This window comes from Plectropomus leopardus, chromosome 18 (assembly GCF_026936395.1).
Source record: "Plectropomus leopardus strain MGB_pleo_1.0 chromosome 18, ASM2693639v1, whole genome shotgun sequence".
NCBI classification, from domain to species: Eukaryota; Metazoa; Chordata; class Actinopteri; order Perciformes; family Serranidae; genus Plectropomus; species Plectropomus leopardus.
This window is the reverse complement of record NC_142193.1, coordinates 12,460,035-12,487,593: the sequence shown is the minus strand read 5'-3', so window position 1 is coordinate 12,487,593 and position 27,559 is coordinate 12,460,035. Positions and strand designations below refer to the sequence as shown.

The 27,559-nt window shown below is 39.8% G+C and overlaps 1 protein-coding gene and 1 long non-coding RNA gene across 2 annotated transcripts; both read left to right on the top strand.

Annotated features, from left to right (window-relative positions):
• The first annotated feature begins 30 nt into the window (after positions 1-30).
• LOC148186444 (uncharacterized) lies at positions 31-1,370 on the top strand. The gene is made up of 3 exons (XR_015779677.1): positions 31-427; positions 1,152-1,221; positions 1,304-1,370. It is a non-coding gene; the product is annotated as an uncharacterized LOC148186444 (long non-coding RNA).
• Positions 1,371-2,690: 1,320 nt separating this feature from the next.
• Positions 2,691-27,244, top strand: cavin1a (caveolae associated protein 1a). The gene is made up of 2 exons (XM_042505677.2): positions 2,691-3,516; positions 22,915-27,244. Exons 1-2 carry the CDS (start codon positions 3,016-3,018, stop codon positions 23,674-23,676), a joined length of 1,263 nt encoding a protein of 420 aa, XP_042361611.1. The 5' UTR covers positions 2,691-3,015; the 3' UTR covers positions 23,677-27,244.
• Positions 27,245-27,559: the final 315 nt, after the last annotated feature.

Genomic DNA, 27,559 nt, shown 5'->3' with positions numbered 1-27,559 from the left:
AAAACCGTGACCTAAAAAGTTTTTTTTAACGATTTGATAGTTGACTAAACTTACAGGATACCTCATGCCAACTGTAGCTCCAAAAAGAGATGATTTTGTAAATTTTATGGTCATCTTTTTACGAAGAAACATACCTTTTTGCTCTTTGTACTGCTAGCAAAATGGAGTCTTTGTAGTCAGTGTAGTCTGGCATCATGCCCAGCCGAAACACTGCAGCTTATCAGTTTCCATGTATATAGGTGTGAGACCAAATGCACCAATGATAAGAAAACGAAGTATTTAAAATAAAAAGGGTTATTATTCAATAGCCTTATTAAAGTGTTTGCCAATGTACCTTAGTTGTGAAACGTCCCTTCACCATGCTAACAGGCCAGAGTCACTCTCAACTTTAATACGCTCAGTTAGAACTGGACCAGTTATTGATAAGGTAAGATTCACTTAAAATTGGTGAAAAACTGACATTGGGGTTTTTATGATTTTAGCAGTAGAATTAACAATTCTATTTCCAAAGGAAATCTGTTAGTGTAAAGTTAGCTTCTTCACAACAAAACAACGTAAGACTGTCATATCCAATACTTATATGGCACATGATCTGAAGCACCTGATGCCAAATTCTAATGTCAGCATGACTGGAGAGTGAAAATTTAAGTTGTATCATACATTACTTGTTTTAACGTAACTTAATTTTTTCCTCCATATCAGAAAACTCATGTGCGCGCTCAAAGCACAAGTTGAGCATCTTTACCTTCAGTCTACAGGGCTGAGACGGTTACTTTTTTATTTAATTCGTTTTGATCTGGTATTCCATAAATGGAATTAGCATAACAAAAAGGAAATAGCACACTGCGAAGAAAGTAAAACAAAATCACAAAGCAAAGATAATGCAGGACAAACAGCTATTTACCCTGTGTACATCACAGGGCTCACCAACGCGTGCACGACTACGTCCTGCTTAACCACGCCCATCCGGGTGAAACACCACTTTTTAAGTGACAGCTGCTCTTCTTCTTCTACTTCTTCTTTGAGGTTTTTTGGCAGTTGATATCCTTAACGCTGCATTACTGCCCCCTTCTGGATGTAGTCTTCCGAAATGTCCACTGCAGTAGGAACCTGAATTAGTATTAACTTTATTGTCATTATATAAATTACAGCGTAGGTTTATGTGGCATCTCTGCGAGGAAAACACCAGACAGTCAAACAGCTGCGTCTGACATTTACACAGTAAGTGTGTGCAGAAAAGCCACAAATTGGTAAATCCGGTAGGCCGGCAGGACATTAATTGTAAAATGCTCAAAATCTTCAGGTGGCGGATCCCCAAAGTCCCTCGTTTAATATGTGCTGTCCAAAGGAAACTCGTTGCCTCTACCTGGTGAGTAGCAGCATTTTCTATAGCTGTGTCACTAAAAAGTTTTAAGTGTGTTCAAAATTCTTTGACAAATTCCTCAATTTATCAAACTTTGTCCTCCTCAATATACTCAATCATATGCTGGAAAATATGTTTTTTTTACTACTTTAAATGCTTTATTCCTGTTTTCACCGCCACTTTACATTTGTCATCCCACCATGGCTCTGCTTTCCTCTTTTATTTTGCCTTTGCTAGTAGGACATAAACTCTAATGCAGCTGAAATTAAACCTGTATTTTATTGTTTAATGTTTCCATGATCATATTATAATCAATGCGATACTTATTTCTCACCCCTGTTTTCTGTGATCTATACGAACTATTAACTTTGCACAAGAATGGATAATGGTCACTCCCTATTATTCCCTCTACGTTTTATATTAGTGCCATATTTTATTTCCATCGTTTAAATGAAGTGTTGCAGTTCTTATTTGTTGCCACTAGAGGGGAGTGAACACGCATGATTGTAAATACACTCAGTTGACATTTCCACCAGTGCTAAAATCAGTAAAAAAAAAATCAGGAGAAGCTTGCTTAGGGTGCTGAATGTGCAGGGTGAGGCACTGAATCTACAGTAAATGTAGTGATAGTTCATTGCAATTTGACATCAAGTTATGCATTAGAGGTTTTTTTTTTTTTCAAATAAACTATTAGTTTTAGGTAGAATTAGTGTCCCATGAAATGTAATAATGGTGTCTATCATTGGAGTGTGTCAGCTGTGAATTGGTGTGTGGCTTTTCTTAAAGCACAAACATTTCTCTGTGTTCCAACATACATATAAGGTGTATGGAGGTCTCTGAAAGAGGAAACACCGATCAGACTTTGCTGAGGAGGTGTTTGTAATGCTTTAGATTTCCACATCATTAAAAATATATGTAAGACTAGTTGGTGAAACATTGCTCAGCTTACAACAATTCCTGTAGGGGTTTTTTTTTTTTTTTCCATTTTCTTCTTGCTGTTTGATCTGTACGGTAGCTGAAAAGTTTTTGCTATACTATACTTGCTGTACTAACTTGCCATTTTCCATAAAGAGGACACATGGAGGATTGCTGTCAAACATTTGCATAAATCCAACACCCCTCTGTCTATTTTGTGGAACAATCAACCCATCATAATTTCAGAGACTGTGAACTTTATCACATTTCCCTGTTTTTTTTTTCTGGTACTGGATCTCGCCTGTGGTGGAGATATGCTGCCCTGTGCTTGGGGACAGATTGGGGTGGAGCCCCAGCAGCAGGGGGAGCCGGGGGGCGGGGGCCGGGTGTAAGAAGGGAAAACTTTGACTGGGTGGTTTCACAGGGAGCAGAGGCATTTGAGTCAGGGCACACATGCCTCAGCTGTGAGAGGCCCTACTCCCCTTGGCTGGCTGGCATCCCAGAGCAGAGGCAGAGAGACAGAGAAGGCTGAGAGCGTGAGACTGAGGGTGAAGAGAAGGTTTAAGTGTAAAGTAGACTAGAAAGAGGCAAAGAAGTGGTTGAGAAAGTTGTGTGAAAGGACACAGAAAGGATTAGGGACTGAGTTGTGTGCAGCGTGGCTCCTGCAGGTCATTTTTCACTCGTGTATTTTTGTCTGTAGTGAGTGTGCAGGCGTTCTGTAGCTGGAGTTGACAGCCATGGCGGATACAGGTGTCAAGAACGAGCACGCAGGCTTAGCAGAAGTGCCTTATGATGATGACGAGGTAGCTCTGGTGAGTGCCGCCACAGAGCCGGCTGTGGATGATGATGACCCTGCCGAGGAGGTGGACCTGGTGCTGGCCACTGGCCCCGGAGGCAAGAGCGAAGCGCAGATGAATGGGGTCATGGTTCTGTCTCTGCTAGACAAGATCATCGGGGTGGTGGACCAGATCCAGCAGACCCAGAATGGGCTGGAGGCCCGGCAGGAGGCCATGGAGAAGTCAGTGTCAACCATCCAAGGGGAGCTGGCTAAGTTGTCCAAGAACCACGTCGGGACAGCCAACACAGTCAACAAAATGCTGGAAAAGGTACGCAAGGTCAGCGTCAACGTCAAGACGGTGCGCAGCAACCTGGAGAAGCAGGCCGGCCAGATCAAGAAGCTGGAGAGCAACGAGAACGAGCTGCTCAAGAGACGCAACTTCAAAGTCCTCATCTACCAGGTGAATACTGAGGCCTGCAGTGTGTGTGTGTGTGTGTGTGTGTGTGTGTGTGTGTGTGTGTGTGTGTGTGTGTGTGTGTGTGTGTGAGAGAGAGAGACAGAGAGCTTCACATTTAATTGTGTCCATGCACTAATTAACAGCAAGTCCTTGTTTGAGAGTGTGGTAATGCTTTACATGGGGCTGTTAAAGTTACAGTACATATCAAAGGGGTGCGCTGCATTCCTCACAGTGCAAAGGAAAGTTGGGAGAGGAGTGTGAAATGCACCTGAAGATCTATCAAACCATCAGAGCAACCTTTTGACATCATCTCACCAGAGCGAGCGAGAGTCACGCCGTGGCTTGAGTTGACCCCTTGTCAGTCGAAATGTGCTGTAGTTTCTGAAGATGGTGCTAGCCAAAGCCTCGGCTCTGCGCCTTCCATGACATATATGTCTGAATCACTTTTTCCTTCAATTTAAATGAGGCTGTAATATTTACAAAGAATCAGTCACTGCAGTGCGCCATGTAGAAGCTGTTGTATGGTTTGTTTTCATGTTGATTGAGAGGTGGGTACCTCCTCTCACCTATGCAGGAAGTAGCTTCCATGGAAAAAACAAGGCAGACAGTGACCTCTCCCACTCCACTCATGATTACCGAGTGAAACTATATAAAGACGAACGGGTGTAAATAAAAAAGGCCTATAAACACTGGCATGAAGGGCTATTTGAGACAGAACCAACGCCCCCACCTCTGAGGACTCAGAGGGCAGATAGTTGGCAGAGTGCTGTCATGTGAGATGAAGATGTAGTTTTTATTATTAAGATTTTCTGGGACTCACTGGCAATGATGCATCCGTGGTGCACAAACGTGCACTTTAATACCCGAGTATAGAGTGCCCGAGTCATGAGTCCTAAAACCCGGAAAATGAGTTAGTATTTCAGCACCTCCAGTTCCCTCGTCTCAAAGTCAGTGGGTTTTTTGAATAGGTTTTTGGTTTGATGCCTGAAATAAGGTCTGTGGTTTACACAAGCTGAGGAGACGTTCACTTTTTTGTTTTTTATAATATTAAATACGTCAGTAAATATTTTGTGTCTTAAAACAAGGCAGTTGCTAACAAGTGGCTAAATGAGTCATTACATGCCGAACACGGCTTTACAGTCTTGTTGTTGTGGCGGCATAGAATCAAACATAGTGTGGTTCATTTATAGCCTAACATTATGCTTTTTACTTCTGGCCATTGCATTTAGGCCTTAAAGATCCTTAAAGTGGTGTTCATTTGTGAAGATTATCTTGGTGAACAAAAATGTGTAAGTACTGTATATTAAAGGTCTGCTTGCCACAGAATTTATTTTCTGTGGTCATTCAAAATCCAATGGAAATATCCCATAGGGCTTTTGACAAAGGGAACCTTCTGCATTTGCCTACAGAGAAATGTCATCCCTGGGACACTCTATTGGGTCAAGGGTCTGTTTTTATGGGAACATGGTAGCTTCCTGGTTAAAAAATATAATATAGAAAGAAATCACATGTTATAATGTGACAGTGGTGCACTGACTGGTGCATTTGAGACAAGGTTAGCAGCTCTTTTTAGTTCAGTAGCATGTGCTGTCATGTCTAGCTGGTATATTCACAGCTTGCAGCACGCACAGCAGCAATCCTGCTTTAGTTTGTTTGGGCTGTAAAAAGGTCTCATGTCCTTTGATCTGGAATTTGTCACAAATCAAATTTCAGTCAACTTCAGCTATACAACTATAGCCCAATATCACAAATCACAATTCGTGCCAGGGAGCATTACAACATATGACAACCTTTGTCCCTAGACCGTCACAGCAGATAAAGAAAAACTCCAAAAAATCCCTTTTAATGGGAAAAAAATGTGAGTAAACTCAGGAAGAGCTGCCGAGGAGTGATGTCTCTCCCAGATGTGCAGTACATGTTGTTTGAATCAAATAGTAGCTCAGGAAAATGTTATTGTTATGCACATCACATCATAATCTCTGCAATATGCTATCTGGAAAAGAAAGAATATTTTCTTTAAAAAAAAAAAACATTAGTAACAGTGAATCTGACAGTTGCAAGCCTCTCGTGAGTAGAGCTTACTTTAGGATCCGTATTGGCAGGCAACCTTGTTCACCTCCCCCTCCTGGGATGTCCACTGTGGGAGCAGGTTACACTATTGGCATGTAGCAGAAATCCAATCATAGGCACTAGTCCTTAATAAATTACTCTGCAAAGCAGGTGCCTCCTGCTGGTTTTGACGCTGCAAGCCCTTTTAAATGCATGAACACTGTACATAAAGCAGCAACCTGTTTGCACAAGTGGATCTTTTTTCAAGAGCTTCCGCTATTTTATAAAACGGAGGATTTTACTGTTTTTATTACGATTCTGTGTTTCTGCAAACAGGAATCTCTCTGAATTAAATCCTGTTGGTGCTATCTCAGCCGTAACAATCTTATCACTGTCTAAATTTGGTTACTGTCATGTTTCAAAGCGGTTGTAGGAGCTGTAGCTTCCATGTTGCAGTAGCTGTTTCGGGCTCCCATGATCTATTTATTGCCAGAGGGACGGCTGCACCGTGTCTAGTTTAATTAACTGACGGATAGGCTGGTCAGATATTGGCAGCATTGCAAATCAACACTGGCTGTCAGTCAGGTTTCACCACTTTCCACTGTTAGTTTGTGTGTTAATGTGTTAGAGTGGGATAAGTTTAAAGTTAAGGATGAGATCAGGGTTAAGGTTAGGCATGTAGGGGTTGGGGTTAAGGTTACGGTTACCATCCGGGGCAGTAAAGTAAGGAAGAGCTGTGTGCTCACACAGACAGTAATGCCAACTTGTGTGGGTTTGTGTGTGTGTGTGGCCATTCCTTACCAATATCAGTTTTCACTCACAGTGTCAATAACAAGTGAAGCTAGAATTTGAGTAAGACAAGTGAAACATTTTCACAGCATTACCTTTGCTGTGTCAGAACTTATCCTCTGCTTTGTTAAACTGATACTAGGTGCCATCAATTTCTCTGCTGTCACTCTGTCTCTGCACCCTGAGAATAGCCACATACTTCAGGATTTTTAGCCTGGAAAGACTTCGACAGTGATGCTTTATAATTAAACCTGCAAAGATGACGGCACGTAGGATTCCCCGGCAACAGGGTGTGGCAATGAAGATATGTTTACTGAATGTTCATTACATATCAGCAGTGGTGGAAGAAGTATTCAGAATTTTTTATAATAAAAGTAGCAATGCAGTTGTAGAAAAGTCCTGCATATTAAATGTTTGCTTAAAGGTCCCATATAATGCTAATTTTCTGCTGCTTACTTGCATTTAGGATTTCTACAAGAACATGTTTACATGCTTTAATGTTCAAAAAACACATTCTTTTTGTCATACTCCTGCCTGAATACAGTACACAATATAAAAAAAAGGCCCATTTCGAAATATGTATTATTGTATCATAATTTTTGATGAATCTTTTATAAGCATAACTCATGCTGCAGGTGCTACAAGGAGGAACTAACTATGATATATACTGCCGGGTAGCATAAGCTTTAGTAATAATCATATTTAATTAGTTGATTCTATTTTGTATCAATAATTCAAATCTGCAAAGTACCTAAAACTGTCAGTAAATACATTTGCCTCCAGAATGTTGTGGACTGGAAGTAGAAAGTAAAGTACCTCAGTAACGGCAATCCTCATTAGAACTATAAACATAATTTTAAATTAAGGATGGCAGTTTAGGATTTGAAATGTTGCAAATTTAATTTCTAATTTGGCGTATTACTCGATTATTAGAATAATAGACCCGTAGTGCCAGTGTCCTTGCAGCGGCTGAGTGTCTTCCTGCTGCACAAAGTATAACCAGCCTGTCATCAGGACTTTGTGATCCAACAGGACCTTGCTTTCACACCCTCCCTGCATTTCTCTGCGCTGACTGTATTGCCTCTAATATTAATGTCTTTTATAGACTAATTGTCTTTCCTCTTCTAAATGAGTCACACTTTTCTTTCCTAATTTCCCGTTAGTCTCATATAGCCAAGTATTTCACTATAATTTCCCGTAGAAGTGTTTTCTAATAGCAGTAGCTTAAAATATAGTAATAATCAGGAAATAGGCCTAGCCCCAAGCTGTTAACATTAATAGCTGAAATCAGATGGAAGTAGTTTAAAGATAATGTTGTGGCTTTTATAATGAAGCCTCATGATGGTTGTTTTATAATGACTGTAAATGTCCCTCTATAAAGGCCTTTTCTTTTCTACTCCATATTAAAGCAGTAAGGAAGTTTTTCTTTTTAAACAGCTAAAAGATGTTAGCCTCTGTTACACATGATTCATTTTTTTATGACTAAACAGATAACTAATCATATAGTGGTGCAGCGGTGACTTATAATTGTAGGCCCACATAGAAGTTAACATCGCCCTGTTTACCTCAACAAAAAGCCAATAGAATTTTTCAATTGGATATTGGGTTATTGCAGAAAATAAACTCTGCAGCTAACAAAAACTTAGATTTACACATTTTGCAAGATAATCTCCACAGAAGAATGCCGTGACTTCAATGTTGCCACCGCAACAAGGCTTCAAAGCTATGTTTGGCATGATGACATTTTGTAGTCTCATTCAGCCACTCAACAGCAAGACTCTTAAAAGCCTTGAAATTCAGGAGTGAGGTATTTACTGACGCATTTTGTCTTACTGAAGAAAAAGTGAAAATCTCTTAAGCTTGTGTAGATCAAATACCTTATTTCAGGAAGTAAACCAAAAACCCATTCAGAAAACCCATTTCCTTGGAGACAAGGGAACCGGGAGCGCCAAAATGTGAATTGATATTTTAGGACTCATCCCTGCAGCCCTCAATTTAAATAGTTTTAGTTATAGTCATATTTTTCCAGTTTCTCATCTGCCTGATGGTAGGAGAAACCAGGGAACTGCATTAGTGGTGATGCTCTGCCTCAACGGCTGAGCCTCCAGCTCGTCCTTAGAGGAGACCAGACACGTCTGGACCAGCTCGACCACCAACAGTTCAGTCGGAGATTCCAGTGTGCTATGTAAGTAGCACCTAATGCAGCCTTAAGCTGCTAGCCTCAAGCAGAAATGAAGAGAGCGCTCTTCAGAGTTCTTGTAACCTCACGTCTTTCTAATTACACAGGCCCAGTTTTTTAAAAACCGTATAGTTGCTGGCCCGATTCTGACTCAGTGACATTACTTTAGGAAATTTCATCAGATTTCACTTAGCTCTCTCTGGAGCCACAAGAGACTTTTAGGTTTTTTTCAAATGCAGTTGTAATTCCCAAGATCTAATGTGTAAAACTGCTGTAGTTTCCTTTAAAAAATCACAATTTTGAGAATGTACATGCTTTGGAATCAGTAGCTAAACAGCATGGTTTCCATGTGATGCAGTTGCTAGTGAGTCCTCGCTTTAGTTAGTTTTATGAGGGTAAATGTGTGGCTTTTGTCCACCAGAACTGGGGACGACATGTGTTTCATAATGTGCATTATCCACTTAATTACTGGGATTAATCCAGTTTATGCAACGTGATAGTGCATGGCCATCAGGATGTGAGACAGCACTGATGTACGTCTGGAATCAGGGAGTGTTTGGCTGCAGCTCAAAGACAGCAATAGCCATGTGGTCAGCTCCATCATGGCGATGTAAGACTTCTCAGTTACAGTCGACTTATTCCAGGTCAACCTCATAGACCTTCCAGAGCTCAGATCACGGCCAACAAGCCTCGCCACCAGCCCCAGCCCACTTGTCTTTAATAGCTTTTAACCCTACCCAGACTTTGTAATAACTCTATTCCACTTACTCCAGACATACTCATCCAGCCAAGGATTTTTTGGCTACTTCAGCTCTTTAAATATTTGTTTTCAGGCATAACTCAGATCTGATCTCAGCCTCAGTACAGAGAGGGTAATGATGAAGCACTTAGCAGCCCAACTAACCCGACCAAAAAGCACTCAACCAGCAGCACAAAGTTAGTGCTGTGATTCATCCTGCTGGTATCTCTCTGCCTCTCCTGCCAACATGCCCACTTGTTCTCCTCCCTCCTTCTCTGTTTCTCTCCCACTGTCAACTTAGCCCACTCCTACTCCAACTCAGACGTCTAATCCACAACCAAGGGCACAACTCATTCAGTGTTTGCTACACTATGTTGTTCTCCTCCTGTCTCTCCTCTCTGTCCTTTTCTCCTGCTGCCATCCTCTTTCCCAGGCTGATGGAAAGATATCTGGCAGGCTCCACATTTCACTATTGCATGTCAGCTACTGTGTGGATCCAGTTCGGAGTTCAAATGCTCAGTAGCGTGTGAGTCTCTGCATGTAAAGAGTTGTCAAAAAAATCATGGGGTTGTGGGTTGCAAGACTATGTCATACATGACAAGAAAATCTGATATACAGTGTTGTAAAAAGAAAAAAAAAAAGACTGACGATTAACACCACTTTAAAGTCTGTACGCTTAATATGCAGCTACAGCCATCAAATTTGTTAGTTTAACAGGAAGACTGAAAACAGGGGAAAACAGCTAGACTGACACTGTCCAAACAACAAACTGCTCACCAGCATCTCTAAATTAGCCTTAATAAATCTCTAACCAGAAAAGCGCACTCAGTAGAGTGCAGATCTTGCCAGGTCTTGGGGCATGTGGGTGGGGAACAGGGAGTGCATTAGAGTGGTGGAATGAAGGGAAGACGATATGGAGGTGACATGTGTAACCAGAGTTGACATAGTATATGGAGACAAACCTCGGACAAGATCACCAATAATAAAACTCTCCCTACCTCCTTATTTTCTCCCAAACAACAAAGAGTTGGCTGCAATCAGCTCCAGTGGCCACTTTGCGACCAAAATGCGGCACAGTCTGGTGGAATCCAGGGGTTACAGTTAAGGTGGCCATAAAGATAACAAAAAAGTGGATTTATTTATATTGTATTGTGCCTAACTTCTTGGATCATAACACATTGGATATGGAATTAATCCGCAGATGTCACAGTTCAAAATAAAAACAAACTTTTCTACACGTCAGTTTTTGAGGCGTGACGAAGGCTGAAATGTGGCCTGCAAAAGACTAGGTAAGGTTTGTTCAGTATAGCTAATTGCTGGAAATGCCTTTTGCTATGTGATTTTGTTGATCACTTTCGGCCCCTACCTGCCAGTTGAGAGAAATCACCAGTCAATGATGGTATAAAACAAACTATAAAATAGGGTATTCAAAAATTACAAGTTACCACAACATACCCACGTATGCACACACACACACACACAACCAAACACATGATCATTATGTCCTGTTTGTTGAATCTGCACAAAAACCAAAGAGCGAATCTTGTTGCTGACTACGTCTTGGCCGGACACAGTCATTTCCTCCAGAGGAGACTCCAGGAAGTTCCTTCTCCCAGTCAAAAAGCATGGTTTGGTGCATAACCCTCCATTTCATGGCAAATTGTTGTTGCACTTAAAATATTTGTACAGATCAAACAAATGAGATAAAACGGGTCCTTTTAGTAAGCTTTAGAAGTGCCGGTAGTCATTTGTTGATTTTGGACAGAGCCAGTTTCCCTGTGTTTCCTGTCTTTGTGCTCGGCTAAGCTAGTGGTAGGTTTATGTGTTTCAGATGAGATATGCGTCAGGTGTTATTCCCAAATTTTGAAACTATTTCTTTAAAGTCAAGCTCTTATGTCCTCTGCTTATCTCCTCCCCTTATCTTTTATTTGTTTTGGTAGTCACCAACAACATTTTGGAGCCAGAGCTTTGTCACTTTTGGCAAATTTAGCCCATGTCTGGATGTTGTAATACTCAGATCTTCTCTCTGTTTTTTTAATGCCACAAGGAACAAATGAGTTCAACCCCTAAACAAGAACAATCGTTTTCAATTGGTTTTTAATTCTTCTATATTTTTATTGATCAGAAACATTCCCCTTGCTGTAAAAAGCCTTTCCTCTCTGATGTTAAGAGTGGAAAATGAGTGTGTTTTGAACAAGAGTGCAATGGCCAGCATCCTCTGCTATTGTTAACCATGTTTCTGTTTTCTTCGCTTTTGTAAAGATGTGTTTTCAAGCTGACATAGTCATTAAAATACTGTAAACATTTCTGAAGAGACTGACCATTTACAAGACAATTCACTAAGCATGAGGGAAGGTGTAATTTAGGGCTATATTGTCAGCTCACATACAGTTGCTTCATCAGATGGGGTGTACAACACTGCAGTGTGTGTGTTTGAGATATTGGAGGTGGATTTGCTGACAGTGTTACTGTAGCCTTTCTTGTGCTCCCGTCTGGTACAACAGAAACATGATCCCCGCTATTCCAACATGTCCATATGTTGTTGAGTTATTTAGAGGCAGAAATGTATGAGTTTTTGTCGCACATCAGCTTTTCAACACCCCAGAACTAGTTCTCAATCAATCCCTGTGAGCATGTGCACGTGTGTACACATACATACATCTGCATACATCTGCATGTGTGCAGCACCTTATAGTATAATATAGTCCAGATGTGTGTGAGAGCTGTTTCTCCAGGTCCATAAGACAAGACTGACCTGTCTCACCAAACATTCCCGTCCCACAGCAGCAGATAGGATTCACTGGCTGGGAGACCAATCTGGTCACCCCTCGATTTGAACAGTTATACTTGACATCCAGCGTCTTGGCCGACGAACAGTAATGTGTCCTCATACCACATCGCAACTTTGTGGAAGCTGCTGATACCCTCGGTGCTGTTTACTCCAAGATTTGTAGGCACACCCTTCACCTACAAGGCCACAGCCAAAATAAAGAGTTGGCCAAATGATCTGAGTTGGTGTATGAAAGGAAACCGATATGTTGCTGTTGATTATAAATACACCAGCAGCAATGCAATGGAATACTGTCGTGTCTCGTTTCATTGAGTGGGTCTGAATTTAGTGATCAGCAGCACCAACTGATTGATTAACGGCATTGTATATGTGTTTGCGTGGGCTTGTTGCCAGGCAAATGTGTGTGTGTGTGTTTACATGTAGCCTTAGTTGTTGGGTTCATACTGTACTCTGTATGCTGCTGGTTTACTGCAATTTATAATTAAAGGTAGATGAGTTGCTTACAATTTATTTATTTTTATTTTTTCCATTATTTGACAAGATTTCCTAATTAAAACTGTTCACAATCAATGTATCTTCATACAAGTACAACGGTTTTTATGATATGGATTTGTTCCCCACAAGTGACCTAGTTAATGTAAAGTTGCGTAGGTTAAGTTTAGGCAAATAATGTTACATAGGTTAGGTTTAGGAAAAGAAACATGGTGACCTCATACCTTTTAAATATGTCAAATTTCACTTGTTTTCCACAATAAATTCCAGTACCGTTGGTGGATATTCATTCACTCATTCATTCATTTTCCGTAACCGCTTGTCCTTGCAAGGGTCACGGGGGGGGCTGGAGCCAATCCCAGCTGTCATCGTGGTGAAGGCGGGGTTCACCCTGGACAGGTCGCCAGACTATCGCAGGGCTGACACATATAGACAGACAACCTTTCACGCTCACAGTCACACCTAAGGGCAATTGAGAGTCACCAATCAACCTGACCTGCATGTGTTTGGACTGTGGGAGGAAGCCGGAGACCCCGGAGAGAGCGTTGGTGGATATCTCAAAATTTAAAGGAATACTTCATCCACAAAATGATCATTTGTATTTTCATTACTCACGCTGTGCTAGGATAAGAACGTTGTTTTTCTTGCATGCCTTGGCAGTTAACAAAGAAAAATGCCAGAACATTCTTAATGAGTTGGAGTGTAAGGGAGGCCACACAACTCATTCAGTATAATCCAAGTCTCATTTAGCACGTCTTGTGCTCAGTGCTTCCCAAACACGTGTTTTTGCTAAAACCTTACTATTTAAAATGGGGGTCGACCGATATTGGTTTTTCAAGGACAATACCGACACTGATTATTAGTAGTTAATGAGACTGATCATCAATATTTGGAATTGAAATGCATTAACAATAAAAATGGAAATCTTTCTGTCAATATTTAGAATCAGGAATATAACAGACTTCAACACAAAACTTTGTTTAAATGCCTTTAGCAAATGATTAATCAAAACTGAAACTTACAACATCGAATAAAGCAAGTTACCGGCAGCTTTTTTTATAGAGTCAAGTGAAAATTTTAATTAAAAAAATGAAAGTTAAAGTTCCTCTCATGCTTACACTTTTGCACTTTTTAATCAATTAATTTTTTGTCAGCGATCATTAAAATAAAACATAGATCCAGATAATCAGCAAAATGCCAAATATCAGCCCCAACACTTAGCCATGCTGATAATCTGTCAAGCCTTAATTCAAAGTGCTTGCTCGTACACTCTGTTGAACACAGTTCATACACATGCACATGCTAGTCATCCATGTGTAAGACTGTTAATGTGGAAGTGTTTTAAAAAGTGAGATTTTAGCAAAAAAGCATGTGTTTGTGAAGAACTGAGCAAATGCCTGGATAAATGATGTTAAATTATGTTTTAATGTTAAATGTGAACCCCCTGTGACTTTGATTTATCAGGAATTGTCTCTGTTTTTGAACACAAAGATTTGTCACAAATTCAAAGTATCACACAGTGAGTTATTGATACACAAATTATCACTTTGTGGTGGAAGTAGTCCTTCAGTACAAAAAAAAAAACATCCATACATTCCCTATAATATAAGAGACTGTTATTGCTGTAACTTTAGAGGTTGCGTGTGAGAGCAAAGTCTGGTATGTTCAAACCGTCAGTCTGAAGTGCAACAGTCAGGTTACTCTGGTGGTATATTTCCCACTGCTGCTGTGGCGGCTCGCTGTTCTTGTCACTGGCATTTGAGTTATAGGCTGTTGCTGAGCGTGCGCCAAGTTTTTTGGGTACCCTTGGGATTAGATTTTGCATGCACATGGATGTTTAGGATGATTAATCTATAAATAATAGAAATTATACTTGAATTATGTCATCAATGTGAGAGGTTAACTCTGAAGGTGAAACATTTGATAATATTTTAAAGGTTTCCCATTGCAGGCCTGTTTTCTTAGTTATTTACACAGTTTTGTTTACAGGGTATAACACATTTTCACATTACTTACACAAAACCTCCATTAGGATGACAAGGCATTTTATTAAAGTGCAGTGTTAGATTAAAACAAGGTGCACACCTGATTAACAAATACAAAATGAAAGCTCCGTCAGTTTTTCCATCTACAATTTTTCAGTCACTTTATTCAGCATCACACAAACAACAGCTCAATTCAGAACAAAGCAAAGCAGTGTGGGTGATTGGCTGGCTGCCTTCCCCCTCATACCCTCAGGTATTATTTTCCAGAAGTTATAAGTCATTAATCATTATATTGGCCTGAAGTAATACAGTAGTTATAGTTTCCTATAGTTGGGGCCCAGTGCTCTATCCATGTTGGCAGCTAATGCATGCCCTCACTTGATCCACATGTCACATTATCCTGTAATGTAGTAATATGAATAATGAATAATTACAACACACTTTTTTATTTAAGTAAAGGATTGAAATAAACAAACAAAATGTAAAAAATCTTCATGCTTCCTGCAGAAAATTAATGTTTGTGCCTAAACTAGTTCCAGTCTTCAACACGCATGAATGGAAAATGAGCGTGAAGAGTTGTTAAATTTGGCTGGCTAGCCCTTTAGTGTCAATGTGGATGGCACTGTTACAGAGAAATGGGTAGTTATATAATATATTCCAGCACTGTAGCTGCCAGTTCACACAGAGATGTAAATGGAAAAGTACATTTCCATCTTTGCATGGGAGTAACTGTGGGATTGCAGCAGTCTCTGATTCATGGATGTGGGAAGGCTGAGCTGTGGAAAGGGCTTCCCCCTTTAGGTCCTTGCGTGTGAAATCACAAATCACTGTGACAGAAAAACCAAGGAACTCCCCTCCTGTGGTGCGCGCTGTAACATGACATCGCTGTGTTGGCTATGTGGCATACAGAGCCCCTCTCTTGTCTATAGACGGAGTGGGTTTGCTTGTTAATATTTCCACTGCCCACTAGACTCTTAAACATGCCACCATTAGAGTGGGTTGAGAGAGAGCTTCATGAAACAGAATTTGCATTGTGTCCTCAGTCACAAGAGTCACCTCAGAAGGCCTTAGGTAGCAGGCGGCTGGACCAATCATCTGTGAATTGTTTGAGTCTTATTTAGGAGAGTGCGGGAGGCATCAATGTTAATGACCAGAGTACATTAGCGTCCTTATTTTAGCCCCCAACTTCTCTTCAGGGATCAAAGCATCGCCATTCAGGGCTCACGGGGCTCTTACACACGAACTTCCACCTCTGTTTCATGTCAATCTCTCGTTTGGCCCTCTCCCATCCTGGAGGGACACATGGGTCAGTGATATCACTCATTGTGAAAGCTATAGTGCACAGCTGCAAGGACTGGACAGGATCAGACAGCTGCTCCTGTGACTCACCGGAGAGGCCTTTCATCACACTGCCTCAAAAGGAATGGCCTCTGTGTGTGTGTGTGTGTGTGTGTGTGTGTGTGTGTGTTTATCTATAAGCAAGCACGTTGCTAAATGTCTGTCTGCATGTGCTTGGATTGTGAATGTTAATGCACATGGATTTGTTATACAAAAGTCAGCCTTGCAGCTCATCCTAACTGCTTGGGTATTGATTAACAGAAATATCATATATGCATTATAGTGTATTCCTTGATTTTTCTTGAAAATGCTTGGCATTATGTTACTACAAGGAACACTGTTGTGATAAATACAGAGTATTTATTTTATGTAAGTTTCATAAGTTGTTTTTTATCAAGAAGTCCCACTGAGATCAATATCTGATTTACAAGTGAGTCCTTAGTACAATCTAAAAATGGCACTAACATAGAAATGTAATATTTTAAAAAATAGTCAAGATTAAATACACACTTTAATATATATATATATATATATATATATATATATATATATATATATATATATATATATATATATATATATATATATATATATATATATATATATATATATATATCTTTAATATATACTTACATCAAGGATATCAATATCCTTGATGTAGGTATGAAAGGGGATAAACAATACTAGCATATTATATAAAAATATTTGTAAATGCTAAAAACATTAGCATATTATATAAAAACAGTCACACCTAAAAATGATAAAACCTCTAGCCAAATTTTTTAAATTGCCCTATTGATATTAGTGTGTCAAGTTTCACACTACTCTGTGAATTACTCCAGACAAATAAGGCAAAATATCTGAAGGCTGTCTGTCCGAAACTACTAATTACTGTAGGAACGTAAAGCGTAAGCCTGTCCTGAAAACAGGTGTTATAAGTGTGTCTTAGGAACAGGAGTGATGAGGCAAATTATATATATTTTAATGTAATACATTATTACATTACTCAATAATGTGTATTTTGATAGTAACTGAACCTCACACAGCCACCTCACCAGTGGCCATTGGTCAACTTTACTGTGTTAAGAGGTGGTGGCGCAGTAAGATAGTGGTATGTTTTGAAACTAGACAGCCTAAGGCATCCATTGGTAACAACAATGTTGGCATAGTTTATCGTTAAGGGGGTAAATACCAAGGAGTCTACCCTTAAGTTGAGTAAGCTTGTTACCAATAAATGCTTTGCTGCTTACAATCAATGTACTCCTTCAAGTAAAAGCTGCAGATTTGTCCTTCAAAGGAAAAAGCATAACCAGCCTATTTTGAGAGCAATGCCTAACATACATAACACAATAAAACAGGATTGTTATGGAACTCAAAATGTTTACTGTTCCCGGATTAGTCTGCGTACATCAGATAACTATTACAATTAACTGTAAAATATGAAACTAAAGTATATCAGCATGCAATTTATTAACTCATCAATGATACAGTTTTCAACCAGCCTGTGAATGTCAAAAGAATAAAAGCATTTCTGAAATTCAGTTATGACTTTTGGTTTTAATTTACCATTTCAAGATTGTCAATGGCCCTATCTGACTGCCCCCATTAAAAATTTCTGGAGGCGCCATTGCACTTCTCAATTAATAGCATGGATAACATGGTCATATTAGATCTTTTTTTAACAGACAATTTGGCTTGTAATAATCCGTCACATTTGACACAGCCATTTAATTATTTTACTAATGCTACTAATCATCGACATGATGACGTTTTTAAATAACTAAGCAGGAAAACAGGAACAGGCGGGTTAGTCAAGGCCTTGTTACAGCAGATGGGCGGACAGAGAGGGAGACAGAGAAAAGTAGACGCCAGCAGCTTTAGTCGGAGCTGCTGTGGTCTTTGTATAGTGCTGATTGAGAGCGCTGTTTGCTCTGTCGTCCATGGCAACAGTCGGTTATATCAGCCCCCGTATGAGTCAGACAGAGAACATTTTGCTGATAATGTTTAGACAATGAAAAGCCGTGTTGTTGTTACATAAACACCTTAAATTTAAGGATTTATTTTTAGTGGGACATCATTTTCAACACAGGTCAAAAAATTTGTGGTCTAATCTCTAATAACACACAGATTGCCAAAGTTGGAGGTACTGCTGATCTATCACAGAGCCTCTTGTCCTCACATTTCTGTCTCACTTGCTTTTTTGTAGCCTTTGCTGTTTACCAAAATCTTTCCCCTCAGTGTGCAGGGACTTTTTAATTGCATCTCCTGTGTTGTGCCGCCTTCTGAAGGACAGACAGTTGTTGGCTTGTCTGAGCTAATCAAACACACACACTCAGAGAGAGAGAGTTCCCACTCCTTTTAGCCAACTTTTCCATGAGGTATGATTCACACCACTCTTAGAGGAAAGACACATTAGCAACAGACCTCCTTCTCATTGAGGGGAGCACACATACACTCAGTCACCACTCCCCTGGCACCTGTCAGTAAACACATACACACATAGAGCCGACTTTTCCATCGCTGTTAAGTGGGAGGAGAGTGGAAGGTAAGGCAGGGACACTAATGGACTTACCATTTATCCCTCAAGCTCCCAGTCTCCTACTTAGTAATCAGGCAAGAAAACCCAAACAGTGTTCAATGCTGTTATCACAATTTCCACAGATTCGTCTGAGTCAAGATTTAAGAATGTAAATAACAAAATGTCCCAACATGCAATGTCTGTTTATTCATTTGGGTTCCCACAAGTCTTTGGTTGTCTCATGACTGAAACATGTTAAGAATGTTACTAAAATATAACTGTAGAGCTAGACTGATACATTGGCTGATGGTATCTTATTGCAGATATATCATTATCAGTGTGTATGTTGGCTGATATGTAACAAGAAATATTCATGGATCATAAGGTTACAACTTCATAAGTTTATGAGTGGGAAAACATGGCATTTGTCAAAATTGGCCATCAAGACCCTTTAAAGTCATTAAAGCTACAGTTAGTAACTGTATGAAAATAATGTTTTTGTCATATTTGAGGAAACCGTTACTAAATCTACACAGTACAAATAAAAAAAACAAGCCAAGGAGTCTCTAATGCAGCTGTCAGTCATCAGAGAACAAAGATCTTTGTTTAGCATTGTCAGATCATCAAATCGATGATTGATTGATGAAAACTGTCAAAATTTGATTTGATAATGGCTGACGAAGAGCTCTGTTATATTGAAAGGTTGCACAAATAAAATTGCTGGGAACCTGTAATACAGTGTATGGATCTCCTGTCTGATTCTTGCCTTAGTTTGATTTTGGAATCCAGCAGCTGTAAATGTTTTTACCCTGCACCCTGCTTGTTTGCCACAAACTTTCTTATTTTACATCTTAACAGTGCACTAAAATATGTTTTTGAAAACATTTCAGGCAAAAATAGATGATGCAGTAAGAGAATCTTGGTTCATATTTATTAAGCGCTGCCTAGTTTCACAGCTTGTCTGCAGTTTATTTGCAGTGACTGACATTATTTACAGTTGCGTTACAGATTGATTTTGTTTATGCTCACTGGATTCTCAAAAATGCCACTAAAAGCTTTTGGAGCGGGGCAGAGAAACATTTTAACAGATTATCTATCTCATAAAGTACTGTGTGAATATAGTGACGTGTTTGGCAAACATGGCAAAAAGTTATTTTTGTAAAAGTTACCAACAGCTTTAAAAGAACCTCACATGAATACTGTATGAAAATACCTTGCCATATATAGTGTGCTTTGTATTCCATCAATTTTATATCAGTATAATTTCCAGAAAAACATTAGTCAGTTGGGCAGTGACAATTTTGATTAAGTGGTACATAGCTTTAGTGAGGTACAGAGCTGATGTGATCCTGGACCATGTTTTGGTTTCCCTGCTCAGTATGACCTCAGCTGTTCCCAGGTTGCCGTGCAAAGCTTTTTTTCCATTGGCTGCAAAAGCTTCCTGTTCAGGCGTCAGAACTTCTCATGAAAAGTGCTCACAGTTTGGCTTCATGGAAAAAAATGTGTCTGCATTTCTGTGGGTGGGTGTACACGTGTCTGCATCAATACATATACTCAATGCATAGCTATGCAATTGTGTATGTGTTTTTTTTATAGTACACAGAGGTTGTCTTTCATGAGGGCTGTTTACTTCAGGAACACAAGAGATGGACTTATGTATAAGCTTAACACAGTGGCTTTCAACTTTAGTCCACCAGCCAAACTCACACGACAGCAGCAAACAAGTTTCACTGGAGACATATGAGGTCAACTGAACAGCCTCTTAGACAGTTAGTCAGTATTTGTGTGTACTTAATGTTACTGTGCGTACACTATTTACTAGTTGTGGTTTTTAATCACAAACCTGGTCACATTTCAGGACTTTTTATATTTTTCCTATTCGGTTTAGTTCATCATATCACATCATTCTAACGGAGTGGCAGAGCTATGTGCTCATACATTCAAAAATATCTTTCAATTATGTTATTGAAGTACTTGACTCAGTATGCATTTCTGCAAAGCAGCTGCTCTATACTTAGTTTAATTTTAACACTCTCTTGTTGGTATATTGTTGTAGAGATGTCAGCTGTTTATCCAGCTAAACGTCACCAACCACCGGAGATAACATGAGCAGGTGGTTGCCATGGGGACAGAGGGCTGTGTTTATCTGTTGCCGTGCCGAAGAGGAGGGCGTGTGGTGGGGGCTTGTCGGTAGCACTGAAGGCTGCAGTGGCCCACAGCCAGAGAATGGCAGATGGAATCCAGAGAGAGGGAAAGGCCAGCTCAAAATAAACCCATACAGAGCGGGTCGGCCGGGCCCACACCATACACAGCACTAGATAAGGACGCAATGACCGTTTTATGATAGGATCATATGGCAATATTTGAATTGCCCGGGAAGATGTGGCAGTCACATGATCTGACAGGTGTTTGTCTTTCACAAGTTTGACATTAACATTGAAATTTGACTGTCAATATTAAAAGTAACTAATCACATGACATTACAAAACCAACCTTCTCAAGTTGTTTGGCCCAGTATCAGTTTTTAAACTCCTATTTTACTTGACAACATTGATATTGACAGTGACACACTAAGACGTGTCTCATTTATACTTCACATTAATAGCCATCAAACACACTCTGACGTGCCATGTCCTTATGTCTTGCCCTTTGCTGTCACTCAGCCATGCTGTACACTAGATCTGTTGAATTTGTTTCTGCAGGAGATTCAGTCTGCATGTGGCAATAACCACATGTATTTTAACTTTAGGGTAAAATTCTGATTGTGAACATTCTTTTCAAACCTGCAAATGTGTGAATTATCTGCACTGTGAGCGCAGTCACAGACAAACTTAATAACATGGTTAAGGTGCAGGCATAAAGCAAAGGAAGCTTTCATTTTATTTCATTTCACTTTTCATATTTGAAGTTCTTTGCAGAAAATAGCTTCTTACCCTTAAATATTTTAGTCAAAGACTTTACATTGCATGCAAGTCTAAAAGCTGTTTTTTAAACATTCCTATCCTTATAAAAATAGAATTTAAATAAATGATTGAAATGTCCAGTGGTATGCTGTACAAATATTATTGTGATTTTAAAAGTTTAGGGATATGCTGAATATTGCAATACTGCATATTGCTGTATATTATTATCTGATACCTTTTTGCGACTACAATTCTTATCCTCAAAGAACATCTTATATCTAATAAGATTAATTTTTCAGTCTGCTTTTTCAGTCCAATAGTTACATTTTGCTGCAATGAAAATGACTGAAGTGAGATGAAGAATTGATTTTAGAGGAGTGAAGAAAGAGAAAGGGCTTTTTGTAACAGCATTAAGTGTATCTACAAAGATGGCAGTGGTGAAGCAGTGAGGTGTGGTACTGAGGTGCAGCAGGGTGGGATTTCTAATCCCTCTCGGGGCCACAGACATGCTCATAGGGCGTTAACATTCATAGCATAGTAGTGCTTCTCCCTGTGTGGATATCTGGTACCACACTGACAGTGTGGGCATGAAAATATAGTTGCTGCAGTGCTGACTGATTGGCAGCTGTCAGGATTAACTCCATAACTCCACTGTGTCCATAACGGAATTGCAAACTTTTTTCCACAAAGTAAAGTAAAAGACAAGTGTAAATGTAAACTTGTGCAATTGGTTTTACAACTTAGGGACACTTTTTCTGTATTGCTGTATGCAGAACCCTACATAGAGGTTTACGCGTATCGATATGTTTTTGACCAAGTGCGAAACTGTTGCCTTACTGTGCTGTATATTATATCGCTAAACTGAAACTGTACAACCCACCAAGTATTTCTAGTGAATCGAAAGCAGCATTATTAACTTGAAAAAAAATCTATAAATAATAGATCATCTATAATTTTACGAACATTTCTATGTGTAAAATCACTTTTGTTGTTTTCTGTTAGATTTAAAATTAAGGCCTTAAAGTGACAACATGGAAAGTGTACAAGTTGAAGCATTTCTGGAGAAATGCTAGCAAAAGGGCAGGAAACCCACCTGTGGTTAGTTGTGACAGTCTGTTGTCTTAGGTTTCACTCTGACTGAGGAGTTGTGGATCATTTCTTGTAGACACAAAGTTTTATGAGTATTTAAGATGGATGGTATATGTGACCACACCAGCCGACCACACCAGCTGGAAGTATAAGATAACTGGGTGCAGTCATGCTGGTACTTGATTGTTGGCATATGATTGACACCACTAGATGGCACTCTGCACCAGCTCCAAGCAGTGAAATGCTGTGTGCAGATGTGTGTAGATGGCACATGCATCTGTGAATAATCATGCCCATATTTTTTAATTTAATTTCTCACCTAAAGGCCATTAACTCTTCTCTGGCTAATAATTTTCACAACATCAAATGGAAAGCCATAATTTACATGAGTCATACAATACAATCAGTGTAGCATCACATTTAATATTGTAGTTAATGTCCAATTGAAAATTTCATTCAGTTCACATGTTGTGATTTATTAACATAATGCTATTCTGTTTTCCTTCTCCATTCTATTTTGCTCACACAGGACAAAGTGAAGCTGCCATCCAAATCCAAGACAGGAGAGACTGTAGTTGAAGGCAAAGCTGTGGAGGGCCTTGAGCAGATACCTGAGGGACAAGAGGGACACCCAGAACACCTCAATTCAGATGAGGAGGTGGAGATTGAGGAGATTATTGAGGAGTCTCGTACCAAGCGCCTCCAACGCACCACCAAGCAGCAAGTGGACAACATAAAGAAAGCCTTCTCCAAGGAGAAAATGGAGAAGACCAAAGTAAAGACAAGGGAGAACCTGGAGAAGACCAAGCAGAGAACCCGCGAGAACCTGGAAAAGACAAGACAGAGAACCCGTGACAACCTGGAGAAAACGAAGCACAACCTGGAAAAGAAGATGGGCAAGCTTGGGACCCGCATGACCCCCAACATGGAGCGCAGGGCGAAGATCAAGAGCTCCAAAGACAAGGTGAAGAAGTCCCTCACTCCTGACCACACGATCTACGCTCGCAACAAGACCACTGTGTACCGCGTGCCCCCTTTCACCTTCCATGTCAAGAAGTTCCGAGAAGGGGAGGAGGAGGTTGTACACAACACTGAGATGGTGGAGGTGGCCGAGGCCGAGGGTCAGCCAGGGGGAGAGGAGAATGGGCTGGGTGGTGTGCACGTGGAGGTGGAAGAAGGGGAGCTGGTGAGTGTAGACAGCCCAGAGATGGAGACTCTGTTGGAGGTGACTGAGGACTCCCAGCTGGTCATGGTGGAGCCAGACCACCTAAAGAAGGCCCAAACCGAATAGAACGTCCCAGCCTCTGCCAAACCATGACGGGAGAGATCCAAAGGATGAAGAGGGGAATGGAGTCTAATCATAAGGACACAATTTTAGTCGTAGGGACTTTCTAGTCGTGATCACAATCTATGACATCGAATTTGTTTTCTGTTCTCTTTTTATTATACCCAACTGGGATGACTTTCATATTTGCTCCTCTTTAGCATACAAATAAGAAAAAAACAAAAACAAAGCTCGCTTTTGAAACATGCTGCAGGCTGACTGGTTAATTTAGACCTGTATGTTGTTTGTTGTTGGTTTGATAAAATGAGTGGCTATAAGAATGAAAAAAGATATAAATAGTTTTTGCCATTGAGATGTTATCTTTTATCTACTATTTGCCATGTATGATATGCACATTAATAGGTATGGTAACAGGAAGTTGATGGCAGGATATATGCTTAAATGCATAGGCGTAGATTTACTGGGGTGGATACAGTAATTAGAATATGTGCATTTGTCTCTCTCAATAAAAACATGAAACATGCAAAGGACTTTTAATTAATCAAAATGAAAGGCATTTGCAGCATAAATGGATGCAAAAAGACACAAATTAATACAAAAAAATCGCAACAATAAAAAAAATAAAGGTCCAGTGGGGGATTTAGTGACATCTAGTGGTGAGGTTGTTGAACTGAAACTTCTTCCATTTACAAAGCTTGTAGGAGATCTCAAGCCAGTGTTTGGTTTACACCCTATGTAGATACAAATGACTCATTCTAAGGTCACAAAAACCTGATTCTTAGTTTCAGGTAATTATTGATCAGTAATTATTGATCAATTATACATTTACACTGAACCTTTAAGTGTTTGACGCTCAAATTATTCCAATAGTCTCTCAAACCTTCCATTTATAACCCCCCCCCACCAAACACCCTTGCTTAGATTGATGGTTTGAGTGATGTTATGTGCATGAGGGATACAGATAACGAACAAGTAGGCAAGGTTTAGGCCTACAGAAGAAAGAAAGGGAACTGCCTAATGCTGCGTTCACATGGAATTAAAGGGATGGTAGACAGCTAACTAGAGAGATAAGGATAGGGACAGTTAAATTAGGAGAGGCTGGCGGTGAATAAAGGCAACAGTAATGGTAGATGGCATTGCCATTCAGTTTAAAATATTTTTACTTGTTACCACCATTCACAATGAAATTTACTACTGGATGTTACATTGTTCCCTCAAACATGGGCGATGCACTTGATTCAATTCACCTCAGAAGTCGGAGTTGACGTTGACGGAGAATGACATTACACTTGAGTTGATTGCCTTCCAATACAACAAGTCAGAAAACCAAAATGCTGTTAGCAATACCTATTCAAGTCAGGTTAGCCACTGTTAGCATTACTAGTTAATTAACACTTACTAAGCTGTACTTTGCGTTTGAAATCCAACTTCAGGAAGCATTCCACTTGAAATTTCCAACTGGGAACTGGGAACTGGGATATTTCATCTTCCCAGTACAAACTGAATGCACTATTACTGGACAGTACTAGCAATGATATAAAGTAATAAACACAAAATAATTTTATCTAACATATTTTAGTACATTCTTTGTCAACAATATGGTAACACCATTGCATCATATCGCCAAGCATGTTTCATGTTTGCCGTCCTGCCATTCCATCGGGCTGTGTTTGTTTTTCCTGTGATGCTCAGAGTGTGTTTTTCATCTGCCGTCTACCATCTGCTGATTCCATGTGCACACATCATTAGAAAATCTTCTTCGTAACTAAAGAGTTTACAAAAACTTCACCCGTGACATACAAAAAGTATTAGGGCCAGGCACTCAGGCAATATAATGTTTCTCAGCTTAGATTAGAAATGTATAAGATGTAGAAGTAGAAAGACTAATCAGTTATATCGAAAATAATAAAAAACCAACAAATTCTACTTGTAGAAGATTTAAGCATTTACAGTTACCTAAAGCTAAAGTTAGTGTTATAAGAAATAATTTCAAGTTCTGAAGTTTTTATCTTTTTGAAAACAAGCCTGCAAGGGAATATCCTGTATGGGGGGAGGGGGGGGGGTGACATGCAGCAAAGGGCCAAGGCCAGAGTTGAAACTACGGCCGCTGCGGCGAGGATACAAGCTCTGAATATTAGGCGCCATGCTATCCACTGAGCCACCAGGTGCGCCAACGCCCCTGAGTTTTAAGTAGGATTATGTGGCAAAATGTCTGTCTGCTCTCTTCTGGGTCACTCATTCAAAATGTCAGCTACATAATATCTCATAGCTGCAGTGAAATTTAAAATGTAGCCTTTTTCTATCTTTCCAATGCATGCTTGAAAAACACTTTGTCATTTACTTTAATGTTTTGTTGTGTATTCACCATGCTACATTTGTTGCATCTGGACATGTTCTACTTACCAAATGCCACATAGCACACCTCTGCACAGAGGAAAAGAAAAATGACTGAGTCACCATGGTCACGGCTCATCACAGTACATTTCCACGTCTCCATAAAATTTTCACAAGGTAATTGCAGGCGGAAAAATTATGGCCCGAAGAGCAAGACGACAGTTTAATGACTGACTACGTAACACGTGGAGATGCAAATGTCATCCTAAATGCAGTGAAAGTGACACCGTGCAATGCCAAATATTAGGAATGGCATGGCTCTTTAATAAATGTTAGAACAACATGATCTAGTCAACAAATGTTTTTGCAGGTGCAATCTGGTGTACATCCTCTGAATTGTAAAAGAAATGTCATGGGGAAAAAAAGCTGGCTGACCATCATTAGAGACGACCTTAATAATTGAATTGTAATTATTCAGTCTGATGTTACCTATGCCATTGTCATTATCATTACCAATGTCATTTTGATCATGTAAGGCAAACACACAAGGGCTCCGGACAGGGAGAAGGTGAATGTACGGCTTCCATTTTCCTCCCTAGAGACTGTGTTTGATCTTGACATGGTGCAGGCAGGCAGACGCCCACTGTGTAGCATGGAGCAGCACCATTAAAATAATCAATGGGCTAGGGAATGTAATTAAGGAGAGTGCTCCCTCGGAGCACAGAGGAGGGTAGAGAACAATGAGAAGGACAGAGAAAAACTGTGTGTTTGTGATTGTGTGATTGTGAAGATTTGGTATGTGCATACCATATACCCGCAGTGATATCATTATCAAAGTTTATGTCAGCATCAAGTGCAAATTTCAAAGAAACAAAGAAATCAATTATGGGCCTGTGACTTCACACAGGCTTATGATTTTAGATGTACGATCTTTTTAGTGATCTACATTGTTTTGCACATTAAACATTAAAACACTTGTAAGATATTGGTCCCTTTTTCTAAGTGTGATTTTGTTAACATGTATATTTTGCCTTGTTTTTACCTTAATAGAACCAGCCTGCTGCAAGCATGAGGTGGGTCATGCATAGCTTAGAGACATTGTCATTTTTGGAAATGCTGCAACACAATGTTACACATAATTGCTCTTGGTGTTATGGATTCATATTCAACTAATGGAGCTTTCTGATGTGTTTAAGGCCCTTTTGCCACTTCAGTATTAATAAAAGCTTACTGAAATTTACATTCTGTCCTTTTTTTTAATATTTGTCGAATTTTATGAACATTCAATATAAGTGTAAAGTGTTCTGTGTAAATCAAACACTGAATTAAGGTTAGAAGGGGTAGTGGACATCCAGCGCTGGTGTTATTAAACTCATGATGACGTCGACACTGCCAGTAACTCAGATGACTTCCAGGCTGGCTGTTCTGTCGAATTGCTTGTCCTCCCACCGCACTAAATGCGCTCACGGGTTCACTCTGTTGTCCACCCAGGGGGAGGGTTTACAGGCGGGAACAGCGCAGTTGCGACAGCGATAAACACGACGTTCTCAACCAA

Bases quoted from the DNA above. Each gene is read 5' to 3' on its own strand.
- cavin1a (XM_042505677.2), top strand. From the start codon at position 3,016: ATGGCGGATACAGGTGTCAAGAACGAGCACGCAGGCTTAGCAGAAGTG. The intron at 3,517-22,914 runs GTGAATACTGAG...TTGCTCACACAG, and splicing joins TCAAAGTCCTCATCTACCAG to GACAAAGTGAAGCTGCCATC.